At 41.7% G+C, this 18,139-nt stretch overlaps 1 protein-coding gene across 1 annotated transcript in view; it reads left to right on the top strand.

Moving 5' to 3' along the window:
- The window catches only part of LOC139710998 (multiple epidermal growth factor-like domains protein 8), a 32,806-nt gene that overhangs the window by 4,767 nt on the left and 9,900 nt on the right, over window positions 1-18,139 (top strand). The window contains exons 5-21 of the mRNA XM_071622914.1: window positions 177-392; window positions 862-1,083; window positions 1,943-2,194; window positions 3,956-4,059; window positions 4,769-4,897; window positions 5,373-5,480; window positions 6,152-6,400; window positions 7,133-7,290; window positions 8,197-8,407; window positions 9,122-9,344; window positions 9,909-10,044; window positions 11,408-11,655; window positions 13,569-13,831; window positions 14,472-14,664; window positions 15,456-15,630; window positions 16,082-16,242; window positions 17,881-18,025. Of these exons, the coding sequence (XP_071479015.1) occupies window positions 177-392; window positions 862-1,083; window positions 1,943-2,194; window positions 3,956-4,059; window positions 4,769-4,897; window positions 5,373-5,480; window positions 6,152-6,400; window positions 7,133-7,290; window positions 8,197-8,407; window positions 9,122-9,344; window positions 9,909-10,044; window positions 11,408-11,655; window positions 13,569-13,831; window positions 14,472-14,664; window positions 15,456-15,630; window positions 16,082-16,242; window positions 17,881-18,025 (3,193 nt within the window). The remainder of the gene's footprint in view (window positions 1-176; window positions 393-861; window positions 1,084-1,942; window positions 2,195-3,955; window positions 4,060-4,768; window positions 4,898-5,372; window positions 5,481-6,151; window positions 6,401-7,132; window positions 7,291-8,196; window positions 8,408-9,121; window positions 9,345-9,908; window positions 10,045-11,407; window positions 11,656-13,568; window positions 13,832-14,471; window positions 14,665-15,455; window positions 15,631-16,081; window positions 16,243-17,880; window positions 18,026-18,139) is intronic.

Raw genomic sequence — 18,139 nt, 5'->3', positions numbered from 1 at the left:
GTGAAACACATGAAACACATTTTTTTGGTAAGAGTGTTTGTGTATAGACTTATGTGATAATGTTCTTAGTCATTTGAGAATGTAGTATCAATTGCAAAATTGAAATCTCAAATGTGAGTTCCTTCTCCTTCTCTTTCTCCTCCTTCACCTTTTCCATCTCCTCTTCCTCCCATCAGCTTGCCATCATTTCCGAGACTGTGCAGACTCTGGAGTACAGTCCTCAGTTTCAGCTGGAGACCCTCCAGGGGGGCACATACACGGCGGTCTACAAGGGCTACGTCTACCCCATGGAGGCTACCCCATCCCAATCTGAGACCCTGAAGGTGTGGCTGAAGGCCACTCGGGCTGACGCCGACCTCTACATGAGCACAGATGCAGACTCGGCTAACAAGGTGTGTTTGATCACCCCTCCTCTGTCTCCTTTCTCTCACTCTTATACTGTAAAGGAATTTTTACCTCCGCCAAGGAAGGAGGAGGGTAAGCGATCATCGGCGTTGGTTTGTCTGTTTGCAAAATAACTTCAAAAGTTGAGAAATGATGTCAATGAAACTTGCAGTAAAAGCCAAGGATGATACAAGGTACAGATGATTAAATTTTTAAGTGGCAAAAGTTTCATGCCGCGAATATTTCCGGTGTTACACTAAAGACATAGTTGCAATATTTCTGAAGTTTTATTCTGATCTGCAATCTGTGTATGTTGAGTGTGTCTTTTATTATGTAAGATGTGTATACATGTTATTCTGTATTTTCTTTTATCTTTGCCTTGTGTCTTTTGTTTAATCCAGGAGGCACCCTAGACCTTTCACGTCACATTGTTGAATAAAGAATGTTGAACAAAAATTCATCTGTTGTAAATTTCAGGAGCTGATTGCCTCCGTCAGTAGAAGTGAAGAGTCAGCCGTGCTGGCCAGCCGGGACGTCTCCGGCGAGGCCATCTTCCCAGACACATCAGCCGGCCAGCGGTACTACACCGAGCTGGTCCTGGTCCAGGAGAAGCCCATCCAGATCTCCCTGTACCGCATCCTGTCGCAGATGGAGCTGCTGTGGAATGGGGACATGCAGTCCAGCTCTTCCACCTACCAGGTGAATAGCGCCCTCTGTGGTTGAACAGTAGATAGTGTAAAACATCCGTATTTTTGTGCGATTACTTTTTTCGCACTGAGCGGCTTAAAGACATATTCGCGGGTTCTTGAATTCGTGCTGCACGATTGTCAACTCCTTCCAAATGTACCGAAAAAATCGTGGAGATATTTTCGCGGGTTTTAGAATTTGCACCGGCCAAAAGTAGCGCAAAATGCGACCAAATTTATTCACTGTCACTTGTTCTCAAGAAAGAGTTGGCACAAATCAGAAATATCCCAGAAGTATCCTGTCCAAAGCAGAGTAGTTCTCTTCACAAACGTGCAAACCTTTATACATGTAGATAGATAGATAGATAGATACTGTACGAGCTGAAATTTTCGCAAATTGGTACTTGGAGGACATTTTCACGTGTTGTTAATTTTGCGATTGCGAGGGCCTAACTGAACTTAGTTATTCGTGCGTTGTTATTTTCGCGTGTTGTTATTTTCGCGGTTCAAAGGCGATTCGCAAAATTCGTGAAAATAAAACCACCGCGAAAATTTCAGCTCATACAGTAGATAGATAGATACATAGATAGATACATGTAGATAGATATATACATACATACATGCATGCATACATACAGCTGTACATACACACATACATACACTGTCAGAGGTAGATAGATGGCTTACTGGATAGATAGATAGATGAATGGATAGATTGGTAGTAACTATATGTGGTGCATCATCGCATTACCCTGATAAAGTCAGAGACCTGACTTCTTGAAAGTCTTTTGTTATCGCGTAAGCCGTTAGGGAAATGGTTGCTTAGGAATGTCACCTAACAATAACTGTTCGAATGCGATTAATGTGAACAGGGCTTCAGCGCAGAATACATCCAACCGTATGCTTCCGACTCCTGCACGGAGTACTCCACATGCTACGGCTGCTTGACAGATGCCTCATGTGGCTGGTGTCCGCTGAGCGGCACGTGCGAGGAGCGCAACGGGGCCACCCTGGCTATGGGCCACTGCGGCACAGCCTCGCGGCCAATCGAACACTACCTCGTCATTGATGTGGAGAGCTGCGGCAACTGCAGCCAGTACTGGAACTGCGATCACTGCACCTCGGTAAGCGGGATTTCGTTTTGGGGGGCTGTTCATAATGTGTAGTCATTTTAGGCAGTGAAAATGAATATTATTTTCTCTTTTTTTTAATCATTTGATATCAAAAATTTTTAATTTACCTTTTGCAAAGTGCTTGCTGATTCACTACTTCAAATTCAATTCAGATTTGAAATCTGTTCATTTTTTTTTTTAACAGAACACAGATTAAGGTATGTAGATAAGATAAAAATACAGCGAGATCAGTTTGCTAATATCATTTTGAAATCAGTATGCTTGCCATTGTAGTAAATGGTAAGCATTAACTATGTTCAGTGAGAAAATAGAGGGACCCACCAAAAAGCTGTGCTTGTAGTATGCAGGTCCCTCAAGAAGATCCAAATAAATGGATGACGAATGAACTTTCATACAGATATTGTTATTATTTTTCGTAATCTCCGTTGTTCGTTAATATGAGATCCCACTCGCAGTCAGTTCATTCGTAGCATGTGTTTCATAGCGGTCAAGTCGCCATATTGAGCTCGAAATTTCGCCGATTTTCTGTCACTTTGCGATCTGTCGCGTTCAAGTTTTCGGGGGTTCATAGGTTATTTTACCTCCCCAATCGTTTGGTGTTGTTTTTGGAGAGCGATGGAAGTGAATTTGGGTTAGATATAACCCACAACCAAGAAAACAGGTCCAGGGCAGGACATTTGACAACACTCTAGGACAATAGACACGAGGACATGAATAAAGAGATAGAGGACGATGAATCAGTCAATTTACCTTGAATGTAAGCCAGTTCGTAATTAGCTCATGTACACATAAATGGCCCTTCTTTTTTTCTCAATTGGTTAGGCACTTCACTCATTTTCAAAGCAGCATAATGCATGAGCTTGCCTGACGTAACAATTAATGGAATTCGTATTTACAAAAAAGACTGAACTTGCTTTACAACCAGGTGACCAGAAAAGTCTGTCAGTTGACATTTTAGCAGGCATCCATTTCATTGTTTTGTATTGAATACAATAACAACCGTACGGTTACCCCTTTCTTTTGATATTGCCAAATACCAGGCTTGCTGTCGGGTGGATATGCTGGCAAGCACTGTTTAGATAAGGATGACATGAATAATCATCACACCACAGAGGCTAATCTCAATGAATTTACAAACCAAAATGCCTGGTGGTACGAATGACCCTTTTTTGCTCGTGTGCAAAGTGGAATTACGAACTGCTCTATTTCCCTTTAACTTGATTTTTGATGCCTTTTACCTCCGCCAAGGGAGGAGGTTATGTTTTCGGTACCGTTCGTTTGTTTGTTTGTTTGTTTGTTTGTTTGTTTGTTTGTTTGTCTGTGTGCAAAATAAGTCAAAAAGTTTTGCACGGATTTGGATTAAACTTGCAGGAAAGGTTGAAAATGACACAAGGAACAGATGATTAAATTTTGGTAGTGATCAGGTAATTTTTATGAAGGATTTTCGGTATTTTGCCAGGTAGGGTCAATGAACTTGGGAGTTCAAGCTGCGCATTTTTGAGGTTTTCATGCTCGCACTGAAGTGCGTGCTCTTGTTTCTGCTGGGGCGAGGCGCGCCGCGCATCTGAGGGTTTATGACGTAACAAAGGCTTATATGTATTGGGAAATCGAGTGATTTTTCAGTCGGTGGAAATCACTGATATCTATGGAGAAGCAAGATAATGGTGGAAAGTACCTGCTTGGCGGAGGTCTGCGCTCTCAAGAGTGCTTTTTTAGTTTTTTTCACTGTGTCCATTTTCTCTTTCCCTACAGGATCCCTTGTGTGAATGGGTTGCAGGTAATGCCTCCTGCACCAGGCGAGGGCGTTTCGACATCGCAGTCAGAGACGTTGACCAGTGCAACCCACGTTGCCACGAGTAAGTATGACTCCAAATGTGTGAAACCAGTGGGAACTCAAACACGCAGAAAGAAAACAAGAAAAAAGAAAGGGAAATAAGGACTTGACAGAGTACCATTAATGTTCTTAATGGAGGATTTGTGCGTTATAGTGAAAGAGTGTGGTAGAAAGATATGAGAGATGAAATTCCTGTTAGTGGAGTAAAAAATGCCATGTTTGCTATGTTAGACTCGATTGATTTATTGTTCCTGTGATTTCATACTATAATACTGTAAAAATGGATATTTTTGCACTATTAATTTTTTGCGCCTAGCGGGGTAAGATGAATTGGCCTGATCTTAATTGTGCGGAATCAGGATGTGAATTACTGGAACATACGGCATGCAAAACTATTTGCGTGCTTTTATTTTTCGTGCTAGCTTCTGGTTGTGCAAAATGCATGAAAATTCCACTTTTACTTCAGGCTACACCACAAGACTTACGGTTGATCAATTAGTTTGTGACCAAGGTAACAATAATGATTACCATTGCTGATGATGCATGGATTTACAGAATATTTACCAAATTATCAATTCTTAAGCTGTCATATTTCAAATATAAACTTTGACGCTGTTCCGAGCAATGCACCATTGTGTCTAAAATCCTTGTCAGAGGGGCCTACCCGATGATCAGAATAACAAGTTGTTTTACTCATGTTTTAAATCTCTTCCCCCCCCCCCCCCCAACAGAATCACAGACTGTAAGAGTTGCATTGACATCAAGAAGTGTGCTTGGTGTGCGGACACTGGCACCTGTTTCCATTTCAATACCTACATCTCATCCTTCGTCCATGGCGAGTGCTCCCATTGGTTTGATATGTGAGTACATCTTTCATTCCTGTCAGATTGAAATGGTTAGCTTACACACTCGGCCTGAATGCTGCAACTTTTTTTATTACTTTGTCTTTTCGTTGGCATCCATTCGTCTCAAAGAGACGATGACGTATCACATGCTTGACACTAAATTCTTTTTCTCTTGTGACCCATTCATGCCACTAAAATTATTGAATCTGAAATTTTTTTGGCCTGAAATAAAAGGAACTACGCAAATTCATTTTGAATTTTAGCTGCTTGATCAGGCCACCAAGATAGCCTTTTTGGAAATTTGATAGCCCAATTGCAATATTTAGGTGGCCCAGGCCACAACTAATGTTGAGCCCTGCATATAAGCACACCGTGCTTGTGAAAGAGAAAATATGTTTGATGGTAAGAAAGATTGTGAGGACCTATTGCATTTCTTAGAATCATTGTCTTATACATGTATATCTTTTCTTTTTGTTGCTGATGCGAACAGGGAGGATAATCAGTGCCCGTCGTGCTCGGCCCACCAGACTTGCGGGGACTGCCTCAACACTTTCCAGTGTGGCTGGTGTGGGAATGTCAACGACCCCATCATAGGAGTGTAAGTTCATACGTGTACCCGATGTTTGCCATCTTCTCAAATCCCCTCAAACTTTTTCAAGCTGTTTCAATGTCTCACACCATCACTCGTGCTTTTACAAACTGGCCTTGTTTACGATAGGAACCAACAATAGACAATTTAGCTGAAACTTTACTTTCGTAGGCGATCAATATTCTGTTTTCTTTCTTTGAAAATCATTTTGGGTATTTTCACATGATGTGATGAAGGAAAGTTAAGGAGTGTATAAGTGTTGATATAATTTTCATTCTTATTGGGTTGCTGATTTTGTTTGGTGTGATTTTTCAACAAGTTGCAGTTTGCAAAATCAAGCCCCCTTCCAGAGTTTCATTTTTACCATAATACTTCTGAAAATAAAATGAAAATAATTCATACATGCCTAAAGTAACAGTTTTGCGATAATACTTCTGAAAATAGGACAAAAATAATTTATAGATCCCCAAAGTAAAATGTTTGCAATACTACTGAAAATAAAATGAAAATAGTTGAGAAAAAAGCAGCAGTAATCCTTGCCAATTTTGATCAATTTTTAACAACAATATCAGTGCATTGCTCTCAGTTGCATGTGGAGGTCGCTTTCCATTTGAGCTCAGCTCCTAGAGCCCCCTTTTTATCTGGTTTTACTGCTCTGCTGCACCGTTTCAAATGTGCAGGTGTCACAATGGGGATTTTGGAGGCACCTTCTCCGACTCCAACTGCACGGAACTCGTCGCCGCGGCCCACAACACCAGCCTGGCCGACCCCGCCGACTGGTCCTACGCCATCTGCCCGGACGTGGATGAGTGCCGGCTGCTGCGGCACGATTGTCACGGCAACGCTACCTGCATCAACACCCACGAGGCGTACGAGTGCGTGTGCAACTACGGCTACGAAGGCGACGGCAAGGAAGAGTGCAACAGGACGTAAGTGACGATGATTGGAAGACGGGAGTCACATTTTTTTGGTGTTTTTTTATTGTTCCATATTCCACATTTGAACAAAATAAACCATAAACATAACTACACAAAAGCGTGGATGAATTGTCAAGTACTGCATCTAAGACGATTTAACATGTGAAATATGAGGAATCTACATAGAAGCATTGCTTGTAGGGTGTAGATTCTGGGCATCATAGTCTAGAGATACCAACTGCTACTTTCTTGCAGTATTTAGTACAGTTGTTTTTATTTTACCTAAACTACTGCAGGTTTCATTGAAAATACTGCTTTTTCCTAATCTTATTTCGCTACACATGTCTATGGCAGGATAGGTAGAAAATTTGCTTTTCCATTAAAAAGAGAAATATGCTTTTCAACCAGTCTGAATACTGTGATGCCGTTTACAAGATCGGCATCCGTGATGAATACTGAATATTGACGTTCATGAAATTGATTCAAGAATGCAGCCAATCAGAAGTGCTGAAAATGAGTCAGGTGCACACTCTTTATATTTTCACTAATATGTATGTAAGTGCAAAGAGCGACCAACAAGAAAAAATGTGTAACTACTCTGGGTTTTAACGCTGTTGCAGATTATGGATCCTTCCATGCAAATGGTACAAACTAATACCATTGCTTTCTTGATTTAGTCTGGCTACGTACATATGAAAAATGTCTCTCATTGATACATTCAATTTCGTGACGTTGCTTCAACAGATGTTATCACACCTGTGAGTACGGCCGCTGCAGCGGAGCCCCCGACTACGAGTGCATCTGTGACTTAGGATGGACCGGGCTGAGCTGTAACATAAGCTGTGGCTGCAACAACCACAGCACCTGTGTGAATGGTGTGGGACTATGCGATGAGTGCCAAGGTAAACAGGCTGTAGACACCATGTTTTCTCTCTTTGGTTTTGGATGTATTTGTGTTTTATACATGTATGTATGTCCTTCCAGGCCCAGTAGTGAGCTGGTGATAGTGTAGAACCACAGTTGGAGCAAAAACTACTTACACATTGTTCACATTTTGATTTTTTTTATTTGATATGTTGAGCTGATATGTTATGCATCTTCATGTCCCCCACATAAAGTCAGTCAGAGATCATAATAAAAAGAACAAGAAAAATGTGCACAAAACCATCTTTAGCAGTATAACCTTTACAGAATTCTTATATTTTTTCCCCAAAATTTTCCTTGCAATGAATTAGGCCAATTATATATTGATATAAAGCTTAACAGGTTATCTGCCGAAAAAAAATATATGTATATTTTCCTCATGTTATATGGCTCTCATGATGATGCATCACATGTGAGTTTAAACTTGTAAAAGGCTCTTTCGGCCATTAGTGCTCCACCCCACACCATAATGAGACAAGCTATCAGGAATGCTATAGAATAAGAGTTGTAAGACAGACTTCCATGAGTTCATCATCACCCCATTGTTGTGTGATGGCAGTCTTCATGTGCATGCCATGTCAGCTGCCATAAATTTGAGATAATTTCAGTGATAAGATGATAGAACAAGGCAAGCTCTGCCATTTACTTTGTTTCTGCATCCTCACAGTACTCAGAAACTGATTTATTCAAAACATGTGAATTGTGTTGCTCATTGCTGGCCAAGGATTGAATTTCAGATCAGGTTCTGCTACTTGTGTTAGATCGTCCATTAAACAAGATGATATCAAGGATTAGCAGAATGGAAAGCGTGCAAAATTTGATTCTGGCAGTTTTCTGAGATGAAGTTGAACTTTTTCTGTCATGGGATCTGCCTTACTTCACAGATTGGTCGACGGGAACGTACTGTGAGCTTTGCCTGTCTGGTAGCTATGGCAACGCCACCATGCCCGCGGGCTGCCAGGAGTGCGACTGCCACGGCCACGGCAACGCGTCGCTAGGCAACTGCCATGGACAGACAGGGGTCTGCTACTGCACGGGAAATACGATCGGGGACCACTGCGAAAGCTGCGCGGAGGGCTTCTTCGGAGAACCACAGTAAGGAAACCTTCCCAGCATAGAACTAGGAATTTGTATAAGACAGTTTCAAGGTCTTTTAAGTCGACTTCCATCATATTTCTATATTAAGGACAATATACTGTAGATAGACAGATACTGTATACGGCGAACATGGTTTGCAAGGTTTTTATGCCTCCGCCCGAAGGGTGCCGGAGGCATTATTATTTTCATGAATTTTCCAAGTTGGGGTGCTATTCGCAAATTTGAAAACATGCAAAAATATTAACTCTCCTTCTGACACTTTAAAATGTGATGTGAACGCATACATTTCTCTTTTCAGAACTGTAGTTCATGATCGCAAATTTAACCACTCGCGAAATTGTCTGGGAGTTCCAATTCGCAAAGAATTAGACTTGCTAAATATATGGTGTATACAGTAGATAGAATAGGTTGATAGATGGTATTAGGTACATAGTGTGAGAGAAGGGGCTTTCATCTTACCTCAGGAGTATATCAGTGTGTGATACAACATGATTATCATGATGAACTTAAATAGAAATGGATGGCCTTTTGTGAGTAGAAAAAATATGGAGAAAAGGATGAGATATAATGACAATGTGGTAGATGTTTTCTGCATTATCTATACAACTGTTAGTGTGGTTACAAACTGACATATGCATTTACAATGTATGTTTACCTTGCAATTTCGAGTGATACATGATAATGCATTTTTAAACTTATCTTTCACCATAGCAACGGAGGCAAGTGCTACCAGGAGTGCCATGGGCGGACCGTCATCACCTTGGCCCACTCCTCCAGCCTGGGATCGTACGAGGGGGCCGGGATGGCCGATCCCGGGCGGGGCTACTGTCTCTGGATCCTGACCCCCTTCGGCTCACTGGAGGAGGCAGCGGGGGCCACCAGATCGCCTGGTGCCGTGGTGCTCACGGTTGATGCCATTGATGTGGCGTGCGGGGTGAGTTGTGTTGTTAGCGGTAGAGGGTCACAAGTATACCTTCTTAAAGAGGCAGTACTGCCCTGCTCTCGAGTAAAATTGATTGCATAACACTGTATGAGATCATTTCCACACCAAGCAAAAACTGGATGAAAATAAGGTAAAGAGAATCTTGAATGTGTTTGGGTCAATTAATTATCAACTACATGATTGCCCTTTCCCTGAAAATTTCTATACCTCCATTCTTTCTTGCATCTCTTGTAATTTTGATTCCACAGCTGAGCAGATGTTGAAGAAGTATCCAATAGTTCGCTCCTATATTGTGTCTTGCCACATTATTTGCAAGTTATTACATTACCAAAGTCCTGTCATACCAGAGGGCTTCAAATTTGCAAGGCATGGATTACACTTGACCCGTTGAGAATGGACTGATTTTGCTACAGCATGCATTTTCCACAGACACCTGCCCGAGTATACTCAGGACTTGTCTGGAATGGGTTAAAGTAATTCCTTGCCCGTGCTCACATTGTGGTTTCTACGTAAATCTCTCAAAAATTCTTGACTTTTCACTCTTCCAATCCACAGAGAGATAGCGTCTATGTGTACGACGGCGTGCCGCAGTACCTCCACGAGGACTTTGCCGCCATGGGGGAGAGTTCGGAGATTGGGGTCTACTGTGGCCACGACGACAACAGTTCCCTCCAGGCTACGGCCTATTCCGGTGAGCTCATCGATCTTCATTAATCGGAATCGTATCCGCAATCATCATCAATCATTGTCTGTTTTTGCCCTTCTCTTTTGAGATGGGTGCCCCATTTCCCCTTGTATGGTTTTTCTCCAGGCGGCCCTGTATGTGCTAGCCACCCAGATATTTTAATGTCCTATGTGTGGGTCTCAGTTCAGGCCATATGTAGTCTGCCCTAAATGAAATAGATCAAAAGTTTGTGAAGATGTTTTCTTGCCAGACTCTGCTGATCAGGAAAGCGACATTTCACTAAAGAATTGAACCCCTCCCCTTTGCCACAAGTTTTTATTATTTTTGCCACAGGTTTGCATCAGACACAAACCACCTGCACAATGATACCGCCCCCTCTTTTGTGCAACTTTTTTAGGTGAATACTTTAACCCTAAAAAGACTGGGCTATTTTGGTAGCTCGAAAGACTGGGGGGGGGGGCCTAAAGGGCCCCCCCTTAAGATCTCGGCCGTGGATCGCGCAATCGCCGCGGAAATTTGCACAATGGTAGTGTGCGATGTAATCTACAAGATCGTATATTTAAATTTTCCAAAATAGTCTTCTTTTATTTTATTTTGATTAATTATGCTAATTTATGCGAGAAATCAGACTCTTTGATCTAAATCAGTAAATAAAGCTCCAAAAGTGCTCATTTTTGGTCTAATTATTCTTTGTGGCATTCTTAGCAAATGTACTTGAAAAAAAAATTCGGTATCAAAATTAATTTCTTATTTATTTTATTGTTTTATGAATTTCTTATGTATTTCTTTGTTTTTTCGACCTTTTCTTTTTGTTGTTTTTTTTAACAAAATTTGTGGCAGACACTTTTTGAAGCATAATACTCCTAAAACAAATTAATTCTAGCCATTGAGAGTAAAAATAAGCATATTTATATGAACCATGTGAAAAAACTCAATTTGCATTGACTTTGTACACAAAATCACATTTTTGAGCCATTTTCGGCCTCACATGCATGTACAAAAAGTTATGTAACTTTGGAACCGTACCCCCGGGCGTCACAAATTTGGTGTCAAAATGTGCGGGAAACTCGAAAGAAAAAAGTCATAGAGCATCGCGGCGAGAGCATAGCGTGTTGCAGAGTAATCGCGCGAAATGTCGAGGGGGGGCCTTTTAGGCCCCCCCCCCCCCAGTCTTTTTAGGGTTAATAAGATGTGCACAACCTTGAAGGAATTTTGGTGAGGTAGTGGGGATGGGATATGTGATTGTATGAAAGAGAGTTATTCAGGAGGTATAGGGGTAGAAATAGAAGTAGCCAAATCAGCTCAGGTAATGGTTCGCAAGAACTCACGGCCGGAATGTCTGACCGTTCTGTTGTCTTCCCGCGTCCAGGCGTGATGACCGTCGTCTTCCAGGCCAACGTCAGTGCCGCGTCGCCGACCCAGGGCTTCACGGCCATCTACGACGTGCGCACCTGTGGCGAGGACTGCGACGGCAACTGGTACTGTGCTGAAGAGGAGGACGAACCGGACGAGGAGGAGGTGTGCGAGTGCAGCCCGGGATTTGCCGGGGGCAACTGCCAGACGGAGGAATGCCCAAACAACTGCGGCTTGGCTGACGGAAATGGAGTGTGCAATGACGTGAGTATGGAGATGAAACGGTGCGGTATTACTTTTTTGTGTGCTAAATATTTCACATTTTCTGCACGGTGCATAATATTTCACATTTTCTGAGAGAAGCAAAAGAAATAATCGCTTTTCCTTCATTTTGTTAATTATTAACAAGAAAGATAGGGCAAACTAAGGCTTTATATCTCATAACACCTGGAATCAAATTCATATTATGTAGATTGTTTGCCATTATCAAGTCATCTTGTATAATATATGTATCATGTTTATTGAATTTTATTGTACCTAAATGTTCTTATTGGAATAGAAATTTTGCTCAAGAAAATAAAAAGGTACAGAGATTGGGGGATATATTTGGAGAATAAAGAACCACTATAAATTATAGAATCATCACTCAGTATGACACTTTCCAAAAGCCCCAATATGCCAGATTTGTATTGCAGTTCTTTGCGGTAAAAAATCTTCTTTACATTCCTGATGGCATGAATTCAGAGCCGAGAAAACAGACTGTTATACATGCTTTTGGCTGACCAAAATTATGGGTGACCCTGCCTTCAAATCTGTGAGCTTGTCTAGTATACCTCATGGTCTTTTTTTTTTTTTTTTTTGGTCAGGTCAAGAAAAATATCAGAAAATGCCTGCAAAATTGGGGCTTGATGGGACTGCATTCAGAATTCTTTGGCACCCATCACTAATACATCCCTGTCATTAATCCTTTTGTATTATTGTTTGATGTGTCAGTAAGATTGCTTCAAAGTTGTTGTTTTTATGCCTCCGCAACGAAGTGGCCGGAGGCATTATGTTTTCGGGTCGTCCGTACGTCCGTACGTCCGTCCGTACGTCCGTCCGTACGTCCGTCCGTCCCGTTTTGTTTTTGTCGATATCTCAAGAACCGTGTGGTGGTTTTACATCAAACTTGGTATGAGGGTATATCCTTGGGGGATAATACTTTGTGTGGATTTTAGGGTCACAGGGTCAAAGGTCAAAGGTCACAGGTTATTTTGTGAAAAAAAATTGAAATTTCATGTTTTTCTCCATATCTCGCAAATGGTTCAAGGTATCTTCATGGAACTTAGTATATATGCTTGTACCGATGGGCAGTGATTATCTAGGGAAGTTGGGGGGGTCATGGGTCAAAGGTCATGGGGTCAAAGGTCAAGGTCAACTCCTCAAAATATCTCTACTTTCCTTAAAATGCAATATGCCTGAAGGTTTTTTTTTTTTTTTTTTGACTTGATGTATGGCATGTATTACCCAATATATATTTTTGGGGAAGTTCCTTGCCAAAAGGTCAAAGGTCAAAGGTCAAGTGAAAGTGCTAAATTGCACTTTTTCCTCCTTATCTCGAAAGTAACTCAAGGTATCATCATGAAACTTACATATTTATGCATGTTCAACCTAACAGTGATTCTCTTTGGAACTGTGAGGTCAAAGGTCAAAGGCCAGGTTTAGATAATGCTATTTTCCCATTTGATACTGAAATTATACTTTTTCTCAATACCTTGAAAATTACTCAATGCATAAACTTATAAAAGGGTCAAAAGTCAAGTAAAAATCATCAGTTCCCCAAATACCTGCACTCTGACATTTTAATCATTCATCCAATTGAACCTAGTTCTAGGAAAGTGAACATTCAGCACATTTGTGTCAAACCTGTCATTTTAATATTTTGCCAATTGTGTGAAACTGTCATCACACATTGTCAAGACATTGTACTATACAATGTAGACCTATTAGGAGAACCATGCATTATGGCGGAGGCATATCAGTAGCCGTAGCGATATATCTAGTTTTTCCATTTTTTAGGTAAGGAACAGGTGTGTTTTGTTTTGTTTTGTTTTCATTTGTATGAATGTACCGATGTGTAAATGATAGTCGCTGTGCAGCTATGTCCAAGTTCTTTGTTTTCTTACTTCAATCCATAGGACTTGAACTTGTGCCAGTGTAATTCAGGCTATGGTGGCAATGGCTGTGAGCACCCGCACACAATGGCCGAGAGGGAATCGGACTCCAGGGCTGTGTGGTCAACGCTGTACGATGCCTCCCGACTGGCCAGCAGCGACCTCACCGCGGCCAGGGTTGGGCCTGTGAGCCGCATGGGGCATGTGATGGTGGCCGACGGGGCCGGAGTGCTCTGGGTCTTCGGGGGCTATGCCCAGGACGACCACCGGCTGGATGATGTGTGGAGGTGAGCTGATGTCACTGGAGATCACACAGTTAGGAAAATGCAGTGTGGATCAAAGCATTCCAACAACGAGTGCTGAAACAGATAGTATTGGTACTGATAGTAATTAGTCTTTTACGAGATGGCTGTCATGATTTTGTGATAAGAAAACAGTAATGTAAGTAGATGATGGTTAGGGTGATACAAGGGTAACATGACAATGTAAATTCAATAATGATAAAATTTGCAACATTGATGATAACAGGTGGTAGTAATAAAAATGTCATAATGATATTGGTGATGATGATACATGGTTACAGATACATGTTGTACAATGTATGCACTCTTATGGAGAGCAGCAGCAAAAGGCATCTCATATATGGTTGTCCTCTTCGAAAGAAGAACAATTCACCGATACATTCTTCCATCCAGAAAATGACGTTGATGATTATGATAATGATGATGATGATTATGCTGTCCTTTACAGTAATGCTGGATGGATGATATGGTTGAAGACATACATCTGTATTGTGTAAACTCTGACATGTCAAAGACACAAAGTTGGCATCTCTTGGTCCAACTTGTCTCTTACCACACTTTCATCACATATGTTTGTTTTTTTTACAACCTGTTTACAACTTCGCTCCGCCCCGCCCTGCCACAGCTACCAACCAGCAACATCCACCTGGACCCACCACCCCCACACCGGAGGAGCGGTGCCAGCAGCCCGCAGCCACCACGCCGCCGCCATGGTATCCACCGACACCTTGATTATGAGTGGCGGTCTGTCGGACACGGGCATCTACGGCGACTGGTGGGAGTATGACTTGACCAGTGGCGTCTGGACACAGCTTGTGGTCAGTGTTGCTGAGAAAAAGTTTAAAATCATTGCTAATACCCCTCTTAGATGTTGTAGTTCTCACCCTGATAATCTGTTCTTTGTGTATGCATCAAGGATACTCAACATATCGCACACATGAGGGGTTCATACAATAGCCCTCTGTGCCAGTTCAGTGGTACATCTAGTCTAGATTTAACAAAAAGCTGATTTGCTAGAACCCCGAAATACATCGTTGGTGGCACAACATTTGTTCCTTGGATAATTGCTCCTGTTTTATTTTTCTCCAAGGACTTCTGGTTAGGGATGTGATAGGGGTCTATAGGTTCAGAGTGATGTGTGGATTGGGATTAGGGTTAGGGGTATGTTTGTGGGTAAAATTTGTGTTTGGCTTATTGTGCAGATATTTCATGGGAGCAAGTGTCACAGGAGCAAATGTCATGAAACCATCTCAATCACAATTAGGCTGCAAAAAAAAAGGAATTTTCCCTCGAACAGATATTCAGATTAGATCTGTCTGCTATGCTTGTTTTTTTTTTTGTCAATTGTTTTGTCATCAGACCTGGTTTAAATACCTTGTTCAAATCATAGTTTCTTCATTGTCAAAAATATGGAAAGCTGTTCCATCTGTGCTATGAGCATTAGAAAAGAAGATTGTCACCGCATAAACATAACTGCTCCTACATTCCACATGAGAAAGACATTCTATTAGCTGGTAGCAGACACATGCCATGATGGACCATCCTCCAATTGACAGCCCGCATACTTTCACACACCTCTTGCTGTAACGACGTTTTCTTTAACCCTTAGGCCCCCATTACGGATCTGGAGATCGCCGGCCACACAATGACACAGGTCGACAAGACCACCCTCATCGTCGTTGGGGGCTACTCACCCGACGATGGCCTCGTGGCCAGGATCATTGACTTCGACACGTCCACACTGATTGGCCGCTACAAGAACTCTGGGGGCACACCGCCAACTGGTAAAACATGAAAAAGAGAAAAAAGCTACATTATATTTTCTCAAGAGTGTTACGACTGAAATCACGCTGAGAATGATCGCACAAAAGAACCAGTATATTAAATGTTCGGGCGGTTTGTTAACAGAAATATTTTGGGCACAGACTTGTTATTCAGTATTACTAAAATACAAGTACTTATTTATCAGAACAGTAACAATACAATCACTTGCATTATGTTACAGCTGAATGTAAAATCGCATGGTCTGAGTAATCCCCAAGAATTGTGCAAAAATGATGTTCGATGCACCAATGAATGATCCCTCTGATGTAAATCAGTGGGCACGGGTTACTGTAATCCAAAATATGAACTCATTGTGTGTGTAGAATCTGCATGACCATAAACTCTAATTCATTTATATGACACATCGCATTAAATGATTGTTCTATTGTGCCCTTGGGGCTCCTCCCACAGGCTTGTATGGGCATTCAGCCGTGTGGCACCAAGCTACCGAGTCGCTCTATGTCTTTGGAGGCTACCGCTTCCACCTGGATGCCCTGGCCGTCTCCAACAAGCTCTACGCCTTTCACTACCCCATGGCCAGCTGGAGTACTCTGCCTGCCGAGGGATTCCAGGTAAACACTGGTGTTTCAAATACTGTATACGCTATAATTTTCGCGTACATAAATTTTCGCGAATTGCCGCTGTCACACATTTTCGCGAGTGGTTAAATTCGCGATTGGGGATCCAGAGAAAATATGAGGTGGCCAAGAAAGTGTGAATTTTCAACTTACTAGCAAATAAGAATGATACTAGTTATACACTGCATGAAAAAAAAAAAACTTACCAAACTCTGCGAACTAGTAAGTTAGAATTCAACATTTTTGAAGTGGTTAAGTCCATCGCGCTAGATTTCTGAGTTGACGAGTGGTCCCCTTGCGATAATGGATTGGCTCTCTACAGTATTCGTAAGTAGACGTGGACGTGCGTAAACAAGCTTAGCCAGTATGGTCTGTTCGGTAAGCCGTGACATGGTAGGCATACAGTACTAGTACTGAAATGTTCGTATCATCAAGGCAAGGGATTCATTTTGGAAGGTAATATTTTCGCGTGTTATTAATTTCGCGAATAGCTCCCTACTCGCGAAATTTGCGAAAATAAAACCCCCGCGAAATATATAGCGTATACAGTATACCATTGCAGGCGTTATTCTTATTATGACCCTTTGTGTGCTGTGAGTAGTGCTTGACACAGAAGACCCCACAGCACTCTACACACTGTGCAAAGTCCAAGGCACAGAAAGGGTTAAAGATCATGTACCCAATGTACAGCCCACTAATTTTTATATTAGTATGGTATTTGATGTGAGAATACTGTAAAAGTGGATGTTTTCGCTTGACTAATTTTTCGCGCTTGGCCGGATCGGAAGAGTTTCGCGTGTTTTTAATTCCGCGGAATCAAGACATCACGCACAGGCACATATGGCAAGCAAAAATATTCGCGTGCTTTTATTTTCGCGCTAGTTTCTGGTTGCGCGAAATGCGCGAAAATTTGAACACCGCGAAAATTTCCACTTTTACAGTAGCATGTGTCAAAGTTTGGCTCAAACTTATTACCGCATCTGATATATTTAAATAGTAAAACAAGAATTTAAATTGTAGTAGAAAATCAAAGTAAAGTCAGGATATGTACCAATGACACAATGTATTTTGAATGTTGGTGGTGTTGATGATAAAGATATCAGATGTTGAACCTCTTTATTGCCAGGTGTAAAATGTTTCAAAATGTCAATTGCAGAGAGCTACAATCTCATTTAGTGCCTCTGCGACCCTTCTCAACGTCTGTCAAAACAGTCACCATGTAGGAACCAGCCCATTGGACAAAAGCATCCACATTCTCTTAAACTAATAATTCTTTATGGACCAATGCACAGTGAAGTAGAATGAAATGATATATAGTAATGTGGTAAAGTGAACTAAAATAATCATTTACAAAAAAAAAAAGATTCCTTGATAAAAGATGAATTAATCAGTTTGAAATTAAATTGAAATAAGTTGAATACAATGAAGTGAAATTAAGAAAAATGAAAATGAATTGGAAGGAAAGCAGATATGTGAAAACGATGTTCAGTTTGAATGAGGACTCTTATTATAATGTCTAAGCTACCATGGTCACCCTCAGAGTTCTTGAGTTTGATAATACAAGGTGTGCTTGGACATGTTCATAGTTCTCAGTCCCTCCCTATCTCCCTCCCTCCCTCCTTCCCTGTGCAGCCCGCCGCTCGTATGTACCACTCAGCCGTCACCTTCTCGGACTACCTTCTTGTCCTTGGCGGCCATGGGGCTGGCTCCGACGTCGAGCACAGCGTGGTGGCCTACCACTACGCTTGCAACAGGTGGCAAGTCCTGAATGGAGAAGGTAAGTGGTGGACCAGCCTCTCTGAGGAGGACTTCTATGCAGCACTAACACTCGCTCCTGCTTGAAGCATAAACAAAAACATATCTGTTTATGACATGATAAGAAAGTATTCAA

This window comes from Diadema antillarum, unplaced genomic scaffold (genome assembly GCF_040938485.1).
Source record: "Diadema antillarum isolate AM-2024a unplaced genomic scaffold, OU_Dant_1.0 seq00001598_RagTag, whole genome shotgun sequence".
In the NCBI taxonomy this organism is placed as follows: domain Eukaryota; kingdom Metazoa; phylum Echinodermata; class Echinoidea; order Diadematoida; family Diadematidae; genus Diadema; species Diadema antillarum.
This window is presented reverse-complemented; position numbering and strand designations above follow the sequence as displayed.